General features: G+C 39.9%; 1 protein-coding gene and 1 non-coding gene across 4 annotated transcripts in view; one reads left to right on the top strand and one right to left on the bottom strand.

The window, feature by feature from the left end:
- HERC4 (HECT and RLD domain containing E3 ubiquitin protein ligase 4) overlaps nucleotides 1-15,766 on the bottom strand; it is a 107,772-nt gene that overhangs the window by 77,389 nt on the left and 14,617 nt on the right. For all 3 annotated transcript variants that reach the window (XM_056113404.1, XM_056113403.1, XM_056113405.1), the window contains one exon: nucleotides 3,856-4,015. In XM_056113404.1, coding sequence (XP_055969379.1) covers nucleotides 3,856-4,015 — 160 coding nt within the window. The remainder of the gene's footprint in view (nucleotides 1-3,855; nucleotides 4,016-15,766) is intronic.
- Nucleotides 41-147, top strand: LOC130022750 (U6 spliceosomal RNA). The gene has a single exon (XR_008792289.1). It is a non-coding gene; the product is annotated as a U6 spliceosomal RNA (small nuclear RNA).

Here is a 15,766-nt window from a genome sequence, read left to right on the forward strand (position 1 = left end):
GTGACAGGGATTGAACTCAGAACCACATAAAGTATGTATAGCGCTCGCTTCGGCAGTACATATACTAAAATTGGAACGATACAGAGAAGATTAGCATGGCCCCTGCGCAAGGATGACACGCAAATTCGTGAAGCGTTCCATATTTTTAAGCACAAAAAATTGTAAGTCTACAACTGTACCTCATGATGTCTCACTAATAAAAATTTTTAAAAAAAGAGTAAAAATAAAATAAAATAAAGAACATAAAAAAGTATGTATATGTATATAAAGTACTACTGAGTCACTTCTCCAGCTAAATACCAATTTTTAATAAAACAGTTCACAAATATTGGAATTTCCTCCTATTCAAAACGTCTGTGAATGGGGCCAGAGTAATAGTACAGCAGTTGAGCAGTTCTTTTGCATGTGGCCAACCGGGGTTCAATCCCCGGCATCCCAAATGGTCCTCTGAGCACCACCAGGAGTGACTCCTGAGTGCAAAGCCAGAAGTAACTCCTGAACATCACGGGGTGTGACCCAAAAAGCAAAAACAAACAAACAGCAAAACAAAAACAAATGTCTGTGAAAGTTTGATCACATCTCCAAGCATCTGAAAAAGTCCTATATCTTAAAAATGACTCGGAACTCCAATACAAATAAAAAAGATCACTGGCAGACTTTCACAAAAATATTATTTCTGTGCTGGAGAGATAGCTCAGTAGGGAAGGCCGGCCCAGGTTTGATCCCTGGCATTATATATAATTCCCCAAATCCATTAGGAGCAATTCCTGAGTGCAGAGCTAGGAGTAAGTCCTAGCACTGTCAAAAACCAAATAAGTATTTTTTCTAGGCTTAGAACATACTTCAAATGGTGGAACACATAACAGAATTATAAGGTCCTCATTTCAATATGCAGTATCATATGCCCCCGGCCCCCTACCTCTGCCACTCCCTGCCTGCCCAAGACCTGCAGAGTGTAGCTCTAATGGTCCTTGCGCACTGCTAGGCTGAGCATTTAATCACAAGGGCCACATCACTAGCAGGAATACCGCCTTCTCATCATAGCCCAGCATTACTGAAGTGATCCACATGAAACATAGTTCTACTGAAACATTATAAAGGCCTTTATAAAAAATATGAAAATGTCAATAAAAAGCTAGGGGTGAATCACAACGGACCAGTCCATGGAAAACTGAAAAGGCAGTGAGTTGAGATAAACAATAATAGCTTATCTATAGGACAATGGAACAGTTTTTTCCAAATGATTAAGGAAAAATTTTACAGAAGGTACTACTTAGCTTTCAGGCTTAATAAACAGATAATATCATGTACTAGTAGCACGAGTTTTAAGATGACTGGCTGTTCAGTTAAGGGGGAGTCCAAAGGTAAACAGTTTCATATTTGGTTTGGAGGCCCAGAAATTCATCAAACTCCCATCTTAACGCCACAATCTTTAGCATATTGGCTTCATTCATTCATTTATTCATTCATTCATTTTCAGTCTCAAGGTTTCAAACTGATGGCCACAGCTGCAACCTCTCTTTTCGCACAAATCCTTCAAATTAGTACGGAAGGTAAGGAGTAAAGGCTTTCCCATCTGTTTTCTTTCACCCAAGAAAAACCTTTCCCAGAAGAGAAGAGATGCTGAGGACGCAGCATTGCACGTGCTCACAGCCGCCTCTGCTCTTCCTCATGGACAGCTCTCAGGACTTGGCCCATTCTCAACGAGTATTTGGAACATTTAAGCCCTTATCTAAAAACCCACCCGAGATCACTTACAATCTCTCATTTTTAACTCAGCCATTCCTATTTATTGCATTCAGTGAATCCTTGAGCTTAATGCCACTTGTCGTAGCATGTAGTGATTTTGTTTCAGGAATTACTGAGCTCATGTTGCCCCATTTAAATCATAATATTTGTACAAGAAACCTAAGTTTCAGTTTGGTTAGGTGAAAGGACACTAAGTTTATCCTCTCTTCATTATACCGAAGTACCTCTGTACCACCACAGTGGTTCTATATGTGAGTTCTGTGGGGAGGTCAACTGGGATTCTCTCAAGTCAAGGACTCTCTCCCTTATGCCTTATGAAAGGTCACATGCTATTACTGGAAAAAGAGAGAGGCATGTGTGAAGTGTGCGTGTGTTGGGGGGGGGGGGGGGGGAGAAAAAGAGAGAGAGAGAGAGAGAGAGATTACACGGAACTTGAATTGCAAGAAAATGTTGCAACGTGCTCCCTGTACGTATCCTTTCAAATAAATATTCTGCAATAAAACTGAACTGACCACCCACCACCTGTCTTCTTCCAAGGGCTTTCCAAAGATGAATACTTCAATCAAGAGCTGAAGTATCCAGTTCTGACAATTCTTTCAAGTCCTTTCATGACACCCTCTAGAAGTCAGGGTTTGTGTCTTTCAACATTTTTGTTTTTACAATTTCCCCTTCTAATAACCTCGGAAGTTACAGTGGCGCGAGCCTTGAGTCCCTCTATTGCTAGGTTTTCTCTTGCTCCTCATGCACCACCTCTGTACAACCTTATCTGCTTTATTCAGCGTCAAAAATCCAGCTCAAGAGGGGAAGGTGTTGAGCACATGGGTGGTGCTGAGGGAAGTAACAGTATGCACCAAAACCGAAACATAATGGGGGCAGGAATAGGAATGTGGAGAATCCTGGGCTGTGCAGTGTCTTTGGAGGTCAATACCAGAAACCTAAACACTAAATAACCTTGTCACTGAAACTATAATAGAAAAAAAAAGTCTTAAAAGTTTTTAAAATTCCCTTTTGTGTTTTGGGTCACACTCAGCACTGCTTGGGGGCTACTTCAAGGTGCTCAATGCTTCCGGACCATGCAGGAACCAGGGAGTCCTGCACATGAGTTTGAGCTCCAGTCCTTTGAGCTATCTCGTTGGCGTCAAAACACAATGTCTATAACTACACTATTTGGGAAGCACATGATGAAGCTTGTCTGATCCATCCCGGGCATCTTTTACCAGCTTCCTGTCCACACACATTTGCTCACTTACGGTTTTATTTTATTTTTCTTCTTCTTCTTCTTCTTCTTCTTTGTTTTTGGGTCACATCAGGTGATGCTCAGGTGTTACTCCCAGCTCCACACTCGGAAATCACTTGGGGGACCATAAGGGACGCCTGGGATCGAACCCAGTTCAGCCATGTGCAAGGCAAACCCCCTACCTGCTGTACTATAGCTCCAGCCTCTTATTCTTCACAGTTTTATTTTTAGGGAATGGGGCCACACTCAGATGTGCTCAAGGCTTATTCCTGGTGGTTCTCAGGGGGACCAAATGCTGTACCAAGGATGAAGCCAGGATTTGCTTGCAAGCACCTTAACCTCTGTACCATCTATCTAGCCCAACAGTTTTTAATATTAAAGTAATGGTAATACCCTATGTAAATCTGTAAAACTATAGCATTGATAAAACATTATTTCCGAATTCTGAAATAACTCCGTGGTGTGTTATTGGCTAACAAATTAAACTGAAGCCACTGCTATGCAAAAAAACCAGAATGAGACTGAATCATTGTTTTAAATAGAGAAAGGAGGGGAATGAGGAAGGAAGGAGGGACAGAATGTAATCAACATTTTAAAAATTAGCTGAATTATTTTACCCACTTAAAATAATTTCATAAGAAATTAAAAGAATACGTACTCCAGTAATCTTTTTTATAAATAATTTTGAAGAAATATGGAGTATATAAAAAATTGTATTCAACCCAAATTAAAGACAAGACCCTTCTGAAAGTAAACTAGAGAAAGGTAATTAGGTGTCAACTATGACATACTCAAATACGCAGAATAATTCAGATAACAAATTGATTATAAAAGATATTTCAGGACCTCTTTTTGGTCACCTTTGTTACCTTGGTACTCTGATACATTCCTCTGATCCTAGCAGGCCAAGTTGTCCATCAGAATCGAGACCCCAAGCATACACCTGGCCCTTGTCATTTAGTGCTAATGTGTGAGCTTCTCCACATGAAACAGCTACGATATTTTGAGCATCCAGGGCAACAACCTGCTCTACAGAAATCAGAAAGAAAGATATTACATTCAGTTTTAAACACCCAAGAATAAAATACAGTCTATTTTCTGTACCCCGCAAAAAGCTAAGGAAATACTTAGGGACCAAGTATAACTTCAAGCATTCTGAAAAATCGAAAAGATATATTTTCCATACCAATTCTCAAGGTGGTAAATACATTTATACACCATAAAGAGTATATGACTTAGCTTAAGTTACTGGAATATTTTGTGCTTTTCACTCAAAGCTGTTACTAAAATATAGTAATATGGTTAAAGAGAATCTTTTGAAAAACCTGGGCTGTTTGCCTTAAGTATAAAATCATACTTGACCATTACTATATAGAGTCTATCAAGCAATGACCCTGATATTAAGTCTAACCTGGAAATTTCTGATAGGAAACAGATTTTCAGATCTCATAAACAAAACATTTACTGAATATGCTGAAGAGAGTGACTATATTAAATTGGTTCTGGTTTATAGGCTGAAATTTTAATATCAAAGATATAAATTCCACATGTGGTTAAAATGAGATCAAGTTTTAAAGCAAAAATTAATTAAAAGTACTGGCCCCTCCTAAGATTTTCAGTAAGAAAATGATTTAAAAAAAAAGTGAAAATGTTTTCTAAATCTCTCTTAAGATGTATAGTGTCTACGACCTGTTTACTATTACCTCCTACAAGATTTTTTCTTTTTATTACAGTGACCCCTACCCCTTTCTCTCAGCTCTGTGATGTGGTGAGTGCTTGGGAATCACAAAGTTAAACCCATCAAGACTGACTTCAGTCTCTGGGATACTAGGCATATATGCACCAGCTGAGCTACTCTCCCTGACCCTAAAAGCTTTATGAGTCTACCTTTTATTCTTTAGGTTTGTTTGTTTTGGTTTTGGTTTTAGGGCCATACCCAAAGGTGCTCAAGGTTTACTCCTGACTCTGTGCTCAAGAATAACTTCTAGTGGGGCTCAGGACACCATACTGCCCAAGGGGCCCAGGGAACCATATCATCCATGCGCAAGAAAATCGCCCCACCCACTGTACTATACTCCAGAGACACAATTTAAAATACAACTTTCTTAGCTTAAAAAAAAAATTATTTCTCTCCAATAAACTAAAAGCCTTGTGTTAAAGAGTTGTTAAAACTAAATCGGGTTTCTTTAGAAGGAACTTAATGAAACAGATTACATTAAGGAGTTTTAATTCTCATGCGTAGAGAAATTCACATTGTTTCTGAAATTCACGAAAAATTCACAAGAAACTGTTTTTGACTATCCTACATTTTCACATTGCATCTAGGAATCCATACAACAAGTTATTTAAGTACTTACCTTAAAAACTCTGAATTTATTAACACGTGAAGCTGGTAATCAGTAGATGCTCACTTCATCTCTTTTTTTGTATATTCTAAAGTTATTCTGAATATACCCCCAAAAAGGAAAACAAAATAACACAATGTTCCCCATCCCAATCCCCCCCAAATCCAACAAGATAAAGGGATTATAGGCATAGTATCATTTGTTCATACAAAAACATTCCAAATCTTAATTACAAAGAAGTAAATACCTCAAAGGTCTGCTGCCTCACACAGAGGCCACAGGAATAAGTCATTATTTCTCTAAGACAATCCTCAAAGGAAATGTAGTAAAGAGCAGAAAATGATAGGATGATGTCAAAAGACTAGCTGGTTCTACAAGGATGAATACAAAGATTCTGAAGTTTACAGCCTACAGAAAAACAGGCGAGATAAGGATTGTGACTAAATACTGAAGACGTACAAAAAGTGCCTTAGGAATGTAAGATTCTAAAATCTTGAAAGACATTAGAAGACAGGATTGTTTAAGCTAAGTTTTGTACCAGGAAAAAGAGGAAATAACTGTATGTAAACAAACACAAATTCTGTTACAGCAAAACAAACTAAAAGCAAACTGGATGATGCAAACCGAAACTAGAAAAAAAATGCTCCATATCTCAAAAAAATTAAGCACCCCAATTTTTAGAGATTCACTAAGAAAAAAAAAGAGAAAAAATAAGCAAATAGGCAAAAGATTTAAGCTGTTCAGAGAAATAGAAATGATTATATACAAAAGAAATTAATCATATAAAAATCAACTTGACTGATGAAATATAGCTGTGAATCTGAAATCTCAATTAAAAAGTTTTATTAAAAGTTTGCATTTAATGAAACACCAAGATAACATTTTTCATTTGCTAAAAATCCAAAAGTTTGATAGCAATCTGTTGTTGGAAAAGCAATCTTGACTACTGATAACAGAAGAACAAAAAACAATCCTTATAGACAGGAACATGGCATTACCTAACAAAACATATTTAGTTTTTGTTTTGTTTGCATTTAGTTTGGAGACCTAGTCTTTTACTTACCAGAAGGGAAAGCAGAATGCAGAATGTCAACTCAAAATATGCCAATTCGGCATAAGAATTATTTTGAGCTGAAGGCCGTAAGAAGCCAATCACACTCCTCCTATTTCCTGAAAGCAGGACATCAACTTCTAAGTTAACCCACTCCTTCCCTTTACTAGGAAGAACAGAAGCTACATACCAGAGACTACTGTGAATACTATCACTCAGAGACAGATGGTATCAAGTGCCATCTTACTAACTAGCTCTATTTATTTACAAACTAGTTTAAGTCTTTCATTAGTTCCCTATATTTACCTTTCGACAACCAGCCATCTTCAAAACTCCAAGTCCTTTTGTTTTCTTACTTGTCTGAAATATTGTTCAGTTTGCAAAAAAATTTTATTCAGTTTGCAAGCCTATGTATTATCCCTCATTAAATTTCTCATTCTGAGTATGCTCCATGTGCTAGTTTAAGCATCATGCAAGTGTTAAATAAATTTTGTTTTCCTCTTGACAATCTGTAATTTATCTAGACAAGTCCAAAATGAAGAACTTAGGCAGAGAGAAGAAAATGATTCTTCCCTCCAAACCACATAAATTCCTGTATGTGTATAAATATATATATGTATATTTACACACACACACACACACACAAAGAGCTGCATATAACAGAAGATTGAAATGTCCTATGTAACCACCAATAAATAATTCCATCTATTTGCTGTACACACTGGAGAGTCTTTACCACAAAAATGAGAAAACTGGGCTGTGGACTGGACAGATAATAAAATGGGTAGACTGCCTTCCCAGCCCAAGTTCAATTCCTAGCATCATGTATAATCCCCCAAGACCCCGCAGATGTAAACCCTGAACACAGCAGGGTGTAGCCCCCCCACCAAAAAAAAAAACCTCCAAAAATATAGAGAAAAAGAAAACTATATTCACTAAGTGAAGAAAGATCTTAAGGGTGCTTAATCAAAGGTGAGAGGGGTGGGAGAATTAAAATAGGGTGGTTAGATATATCAGTTTCAATGCATATACGTATTATTACTTTTAACCATGTAAATATAGTCTATGCAAAACAAAGTTAAAAATACACCACTAAATAGTTAAAGCAATAGATAAAAAGTTCCACACTGAAACCAATATAAGCTCTCTTTAATTCTACATAATAAAATTTAAGAAAACAATTTTAGATCTTTTAGAATTTTAGTCCCATTAAGTAATTGATACCTATTTGAGAACAGATAACTATTTCATAAATACAGTATTAAAGAAATAACTGTACATCTTAGGAATAGTACCCTTACTAGGCTTTTCAGAAAATAACCAAAACTGATGCCTTCTCTGTATAATTTTCCTTAATTAGTTTTTTCCAAAAGCCCATAAACAGCCTCAGCCATTTCCCGAATCATTTCTGCTAGAAAGCCAGATTGATGTTGTATGAGAGTTTTACAGCCAGGTCAATTCTGGTTGAATAGTAATAACACCATGATTTGAAAGGAGAATAGGGAGTGATAGTACAAGGAGAAGGTTCTTACCTTGCATGAGGCAACCCCAGTTTCATCCCCAGCACCCCAAGACTGCCAGGAGTGATCCCTGAGCACAGAGTCAAAAGTAAGCCCTGAGCACTGCCAAGTATGGCCCAAAAACAAAATAAAAGAGAGTAAATGAAAAGCAATTATGGGGGGTAGGGGGGGATAAAAATCCCAGTAAAACAAAATGTATGAAAAGGCCTGGCTCAGTGATTCTCTTTATGAGAAAGACAAGGGCTAAAAAGTACTTACTGTGTAGTAGGGACTACACCAGCTCTATAGGGTATGTGGTGCTTATATTTATTTTTCGTGTCAAGGACTGAACCCAGAGCCTCACACATGTGAATATGCTCTACTACTAAACTACATCACTGGTAGTTTAGTAACACTTTTACGTTTTCATCATCAAGCTCTATTTGCCTTTCAAGCGCAGAGAAAAAAGCAGTCCCCGAAGAAGGATGGGTGTGGTCAAAATGAGAAAAAAGAGAGCAATGTCAGAATTGTGAATGCAGGGTTGAAACAATGGAACAGCTGGTAGGCTGCTTGTTCTTGCACGCAGCTGACCCAGGTTCAATCCCTGGCACCCCATATTGTCCCTTGAACATCACCAGGAGTGATTTCGGATTGCAGAGCCAGGAGTAATCCTTGGGCATTGCCAGGGCTCTGCCCCCACCCCACCCCCCCAAAATCTGTGAGCTTGCTCTTCAAGCTTCTGTTCTTTCTCGAAAATGTATCTCTCACTCTCTCTCTGCTTTTTCCACTCTAAAAGTATCTGTTCTCACAAGAACACATATTCTTCTTTATCTTTCCTTATATCTAAAAGATAAACTTCACTCAGTAAAAACTTTCTTGCTTCATTTAAAAAAAATGTGATAGTACAGTGGGTAGGGCATTTGCCTTTCACACAACTGACCCGGTTCAATTCCTGGCATCCTATATGGTCCCCTGAGCACCTCCAGGAGTAATTTCTGAGTGCAGAGCCAGGAGTGACCCATAAACATTGCTGAATGTAACTCAAAAAGCCACCCCCCCCCAAAAAAAAAACCCATGTAAAAATATAATACTAATCTTCTTGGAAAAGATTTAATATGATCATTATAGACCATGTAGTTCATTATAATTAAATAATGTACATGATTCTTTTTTTTCTTTTATTCTTTTTTAAAAAACATAAATACAGATAAAAACTTGGAAAAAGTTAGCTGTTGGTCACTGTGTAGTTCTTTCAATTCTTTATGCTTCAAAATGTTCCTTTAAAAAGTTTGAGAGAAAAGGAGAGAGAGAACAGAGGGGAATGCCCTGCCACAGAGACAGGGTGGGATGGGGGGATGGGGGGTGGGAGGGGTACTGGGATCCGTGATGGTGGGAAATGGGCACTGGTGGAGGGATGGTATTTGATCATTGTATAATTGAAACCCAAGCACAAAAATGTGTAAGTCTGCAACTGTACCTCATGATGTCTCACTATTAAAAAAATTTTTAACAAAAAAAAATAAATAAATAAAGTTTGAGAGAAATAGCTTTGTTTTCCTATCAGTACTTATGCTCATAACATTTAACTTCAGGAAAATATAAAAGGAACATTTAGTTTTAGGAGGCACAAAAAGGCAATGAAAACATAAGTGATGGAAATTACCTTGGGAAAGATTCAACACATTTTTCAGAGATAGAGAGCAAAAGCACCGCTAAGAGTGATCCATGACCAGAGAGCCAAGGGTAAGCTCTGAGCATAGCTGGGTGTGGTCCGAAAACAAGAGAAAAATTTTACATGACTTTATTGGGAACAAAGAAAACATCTTCTGTGTTCAATAAATGCAACGGTCTATTTTTTATGTATCAAAACCAACTGAAAAGGTCGACTTGGGGCCAGAGAAATAGTACAGCAGGCAGGGCACTTGCCATGCACGCCGCCGACCCAGATTCCATCCCTGGTTTCCCACATGGTCCCCTGCAATGCAGAAGTAATTCCTCAGTGCAGAGCCAGAGTAACTCTCGGTGTGGCCCCAAAACAAAAACAAAACAAAATGTTCAATCTAATGATGGTTTTTATTTCTACATTTTTATTTCCTCCCAACTATCTTTACACACATACGCACGCACTCACACAGACACAGACACACACACATACACACACACACCCCTTTAGTATTTGTTCACTTACAGTGTCAAATAAAATGTGCCATATAAACTTGATATTAAGAATACTGCTGCACGACCACAACACCCAAAAGGAGAGAGAGAACACAGGGGATTGCCCTGCCACAGAGGCAGGGGGGATGGGGGGATGGGGGTGGGGGGATATTATCCATGGTGGTGGAAAATGGGTACTGGTGGAGGGATGGGTATCTGATCATTGTATAATCGAAACCCAAGCACAAAAAATTGTAAATCTACAACTGTACCTCATGGTGTTTCACTAATAAAAAAAAAAATGAACACACACACACACAGACACACACAAAAAGAATACTGCTGCACATCCTTTAAGCAATACAAGATAATGAGATTCCTGTTATGAAACACTGCATGATGGTGCATTTCTCATTCTAGGACTCATCCGTGTCTCAGTCTGAGATGTTTAAGCCCTTTCTTTTACTTTATGGTGTAACTCACTCTTGGCTCTGCTCTTGGAAGAAAGTCACATTTTCACTTAAAGTCTGTTTATCTCTCTCCCCCACTCATACTATCTAAATAAAACTTTTTTTTTCAAAAGACCACTTTTATTGGGCTGAACAGTACAGCAGGTATGGCACATGCCTTGCATATGGCCAACCCAGATTCAATCCCCAGGACCCCATATTAGTCCCCCATCCCCACCAGGAGTGATCCTGACCACAGAGCCAGAAGTAAACTCTGAATATTACAGGTGTGACCAAAGAACAACAACAGAAATAAATAAAAATATTTTATTTCCTAAATAACACTATTCTAATTCACAGGGGAAAAAAACTACACAATGAAATTCTTCCTGCTGAATTACTGACTGTATAAGAGTTCTTTTGAATGCTCAGTTAGCCATCAATTCTTCAGTCCAACATGTAGAATATGATCTCCAGAATCTCCTGTTTAACATCTATGATTAATTTTTTATATATATATTTTTTGCTTTTTGGGTCACCCCGGCAATGCACAGGGGTTACTCCTGGCTCTGCACTCAGGAATTACTCCTGCCGGTGCACGGGGGACCCTATGGGATGCTGGGAATCAAACCCAAGTCGGCCGCGTGCAAGGCAAATCCCCTACCCACTGTGCTATCATTCCAGGCCCCAATTTTACCATTATACAGTGATCATACTACCTACATTTCCCTTCTAATTTGTCTAATAATTGTGAAAACTCATCTTGTGTTAACTTTGTTCTGTTTGTCATTATGGACAGCAAAGAAAATGTCTGCATTCTTAACTGTGGTCACTGATAGCTACAAAGACAGCAACTCAAACTTCTTTCCTACCTTCTTCAGATGATATAGGTGTGGGGCTGAGTGTAGATCACATGTGTCTGTCTGTCTGTCTCTGTCTGTCTCTGTCTCTCTCTCTCACACACCCACACCACAAAGTAAATCAAAGAATGCGAAACATTGATTTATTCCACTATTGCATCATCTTTCTAAAATAATCCTATAGTTTTGTCCACTTAAAATATTGGATTTTTTCAACTAAGTCCAGTTGCGAATACTATCAATTCTAGTTACTCACAGTGAGATTCTCACATGCCATGTTTTAGCACATAATCATGACAACCACATCACCGCTACATCCTGTCTTTTGTGTGTTTTTAAAATACTGACTCAATAATAAATAAAAATTAATAAAAATAAAAATTTAAAAAGTAAAAAGCATCACATAGTGCCTGCGCCCCACCTATTTGGGAAAAAACTAAAAATAGAAAAAAAATGGGACAAAATCTGTGATAATTATGCAGTGAAAAGTATATGTGGGATTGGTTCCAGTATCCTAATGATAAATAAGATCAAGGATGCTCAAGTATACATTCAAAAAGACAGCTCAATGTTGGACAGCACGTTTTACATGGGTTCACTGGGTTCACTGCCAGCACTAGACAGTTCCCTAAGCTGCACTAGGAGTGACTGACTATCCAAGATAGTGCCTATGAGCACTAACAAGTGTCACCCCAAACAAACCAAAAGAATGTTCAAGTTTCTTTTATATAATGGTACAGATGCCAGGAAGAGCACTCCAAGAACTAGAGTAGAAATCCTGAGTTTGATTTGCAGCACTGCCAGGTGTAACTTAGAGGCCTCCAAGCACTAACATCATCAGCAGTACCCTGTAGGCCCCTAAGCATTGCTTAGGAGGCCACAAACCACAATAACTAAAATAAATGGTATGGTTAGTTTTCACATAGACTCTATGCACATCATCCCCTATTCATTTCCAGATTACTTGAAAATACAAAATAATGTAAATGCTAAATAGTTGCTATACTTCATTGATTAGGGAACAACAAGGAAAAACACATCTATTCATGGTCAGAGTTAGACTGATAGCCAACATAGGCCTAACGACATGGCATGTATTTTTTTGGCCATGGGGGCGGGGGTGGGGGGAGGTTGGAGCCACAAGTGGTGTTGCTCAGAGGTTACTCCTGGCTCTCACTCAGAATCACTCCTCATGAGCTCAGAAGATCATACAGGGTGCTGTGGACTGAACCTGGGCTGGCCACAGGCAAGGGGAGCGCCATGTCCATTGCACTACAGCTCCAGACCCATGGTCCGTTTTTCTATCGAGTAGGTTGAATCCGTATACACAGAACTTACAGGTGTTAAAGGTCAACTGTAATTATGTTCTATAAAGACACAATTATTCGGCAAATACTGAATTACCTCTAGTAAGAATATGGACAGGGGTATCTGTTCATAACATTTTCATTCATTGATCTTGTTTTGTTTAAAGATATCATAACATATCACGGTCACGGTCCTCCCATTGTTCATCGATTTGCTTGAGCGGGCCCAGTAACGTCTCCATCATGAGACTTGTTACTGTGTTTGGCATATCGAATACGTCACGGGGAGCTTGCCAGGCTCTGCCGTGCGGGCGAGATACTCTCGGCAGCTTGCCGGGCTCTCTGAGAGGGGCGGAGGAATCGAACCCGGCTGAGCCGGGCTGGCTGCATGCAAGGCAAATGCCTTACTGCTGTGCTATCACTTCAGCCCATCATAATATATATTCCTTTAAATATTGAATTCATTTGGCAGTCCTATATATTATGCCCTTATAGTTACATACTATAGTAACTATAGTAACTATAGTTAGTAGTAACTACATACTATAGTTACTATAGTAACTAATAGTTGCTCTTTGGCACTATTGCGGCAACATGGGAAGATGCCATTGTTGACAACATTGACGAGGAATACGATCGACTGGTTCAGCACCTCCATGAATGTGCGAGGAACGCCAAGAAAGAGATAGCCACAAAAAAATCGCCTATCTTCGAAAACTCTTGAGCTAATTCGCCAGCGTGGTTTGGCGCATGCCTCAGGCAACCACAAGCTAACGTCCGAGCTTGCAAAGCAGTGCAGAGATGCGATCAAGGAAGACCTCAAAGAGAGAACAGCAGAAGTACTGGTAGATGCGGCAGAAGCCGGGAAAAGTATTCGTAAGGCCCGCCTGTCCTTCGCCAACTATAAGACCAAGATGACTGCCCTCCGACGTCCTGATGGATCCATCACATCCTCCAGAACGGCAATGGAGAAGATTATCCATGACTTCTACTCAAATCTCTTCGATAGCCATGTCCACTTGCCGACATACCAAATTCCACAGGATGGATATGTCGTTCCCAACGTTCTCCCTTCCGAAATCCGACACGCCAGTTCGTCGGTAAAGAAACAAACAGCACCCGGCCCAGACAAGGTCAGACCTGAAGAACCTGCCGCCAGTACTCATCAATACACTGGCTCGGCTCTTCACTCGCTACTTGTCTGAATGCAAGGTTCCATCCCAGTGGAAAACCAGCAGGACCGTACTACTGTTCAAGAAGGGAGACATCCATGACATTGGCAACTATCGCCCGATCTGCCTATTGTCTGTCATCTACAAGTTGTTCACTCGAGTCATCCTGAATAGGATTGGCAGAACACTAGATGAAGGACAACCATGTGAGCAAGCAGGGTTCCGCAAAGGATTCAGCACCATCGACCATATCCACACGATAACCAAGCTCATTGAGGTTTCTCGGGAGTTCAAGATGCCGCTCTGTTTAACGTTCATTGATTTAAAGAAGGCCTTTGATTCTGTTGCGACGGAAGCGGTCACTGAAGCCCTAGCCAACCAGGGCATTCAAGCCCAATACATCAGGATCCTCCGTGAGCTGTATTGCGGATTCACTACCAGGATCTCACCATTCTACAAAGAAGTGATCGTTGATGTCAAGAGAGGGGTGCGGCAGGGTGATACCATTTCACCGAAACTCTTCAGTGCCACCCTCGAGAACATCATGCGACGACTGGAATGGGAAGGAATCGGAGTGAAGATAGATGGTCGGCAATTACACCACCTCCGCTTTGCTGATGACATTGTTTTAATAACACCAATCAGCCAAGCGGCACAAATGCTGGCCGACTTTGACCGTGAGTGTGGAAAGGCAGGACTACAGCTGAATCTTACGAAGACAATGTTTATGAGAAACAGCCTTGTTCCTGACGCCCCATTTGCTCTCAATGGAACGACCATCTCCGAATGCAACAGCTATGTGTACCTAGGTCGAGAGGTCAACATGACAAATGACCTGGCACCCGAGCTGCGCAGGAGGAAGAGATCGGCTTGGAACGCCTTCAAGAACGTCGAAGAAATAGCTAAAAGGACGAAGAACCTCCGGCTCCGGGCACATCTCTTTGATTCCACTGTTCTTCCTGCATTAACATATGCCTCAGAGACCTGGGCCCTACGCAAACAAGATGAGAACGCCATTCAGGTCTCCCAAAGAAGAATAGAAAGAGCTACGCTTGGAATATCACGTTTCACTCAAATGAGAGAGAGAATCCGGAGTTCTGACATCCATTGACGATCAAGAATCAGGGACGCTGTTCTGTTTGCCAAGGCGTTGAAAATCAGATGGCTGGACATGTAATGAGATTTGGAGACGACCGCTGGACTAGAGCTGTTACCGACTGGATCCCACGGGATGTCAAAAGACCGCATGGCCGCCCACCTACCAGATGGTCAGACTTCTTCGTCAAGATCATGAACGATCGGTTTGAGGCACTGTGTGTTCCTAGAGCGAACAGACACCATTGGGCTACACTAGCACGCAACAGGGACAAATGGAGACGTTACTGGCGCCTGCTCGAGCAAATCGACGATTAACGGGAAGTCAGTGATCAAGTGATAGTTACATACTATATAATGGTCCCGTAACTGTAATACATTTTTGGAAAGGTGTATTAAGTTTTCTTGTGCTTATCAACACCAGTCCTCAACCTTTTTATACTTGTAGACTAGTGCCTGTCCTGTATTACCTGTCCATGATGTTTTAAATAAACCAGTATACCCATGGTTTTCAACCTTCCTAATATCTATGAGCAGATGGCTGAAAACTGCTGCTCTAGACAGCAATTCAAGCACTCTCTTCAGGGTCACTTTAAACAACAAAATAATTAATAAAAATTACATAAATGCAAAGTACAGGAATACACAGCAAAAGGGACTCTTGTTTTATAGTGTGAACTGAAATAAGCAAGCAGAGGTTCCCTGCTCAGTAGGGAATGTGTGAATCAGGAAGCGCAAATATTTTCTAGCTCTGTGCATATGCTCTGTGCATATGCATGTCCAAGAATGACCAAGAAAAGAACTATGAGCTCTATGACCCAGGCTGATTTAATAATCAAACTCAT

This window comes from Sorex fumeus, unplaced genomic scaffold (genome assembly GCF_029834395.1).
Source record: "Sorex fumeus unplaced genomic scaffold, SorFum_2.1 ptg000020l, whole genome shotgun sequence".
Classification (NCBI taxonomy): domain Eukaryota; kingdom Metazoa; phylum Chordata; class Mammalia; order Eulipotyphla; family Soricidae; genus Sorex; species Sorex fumeus.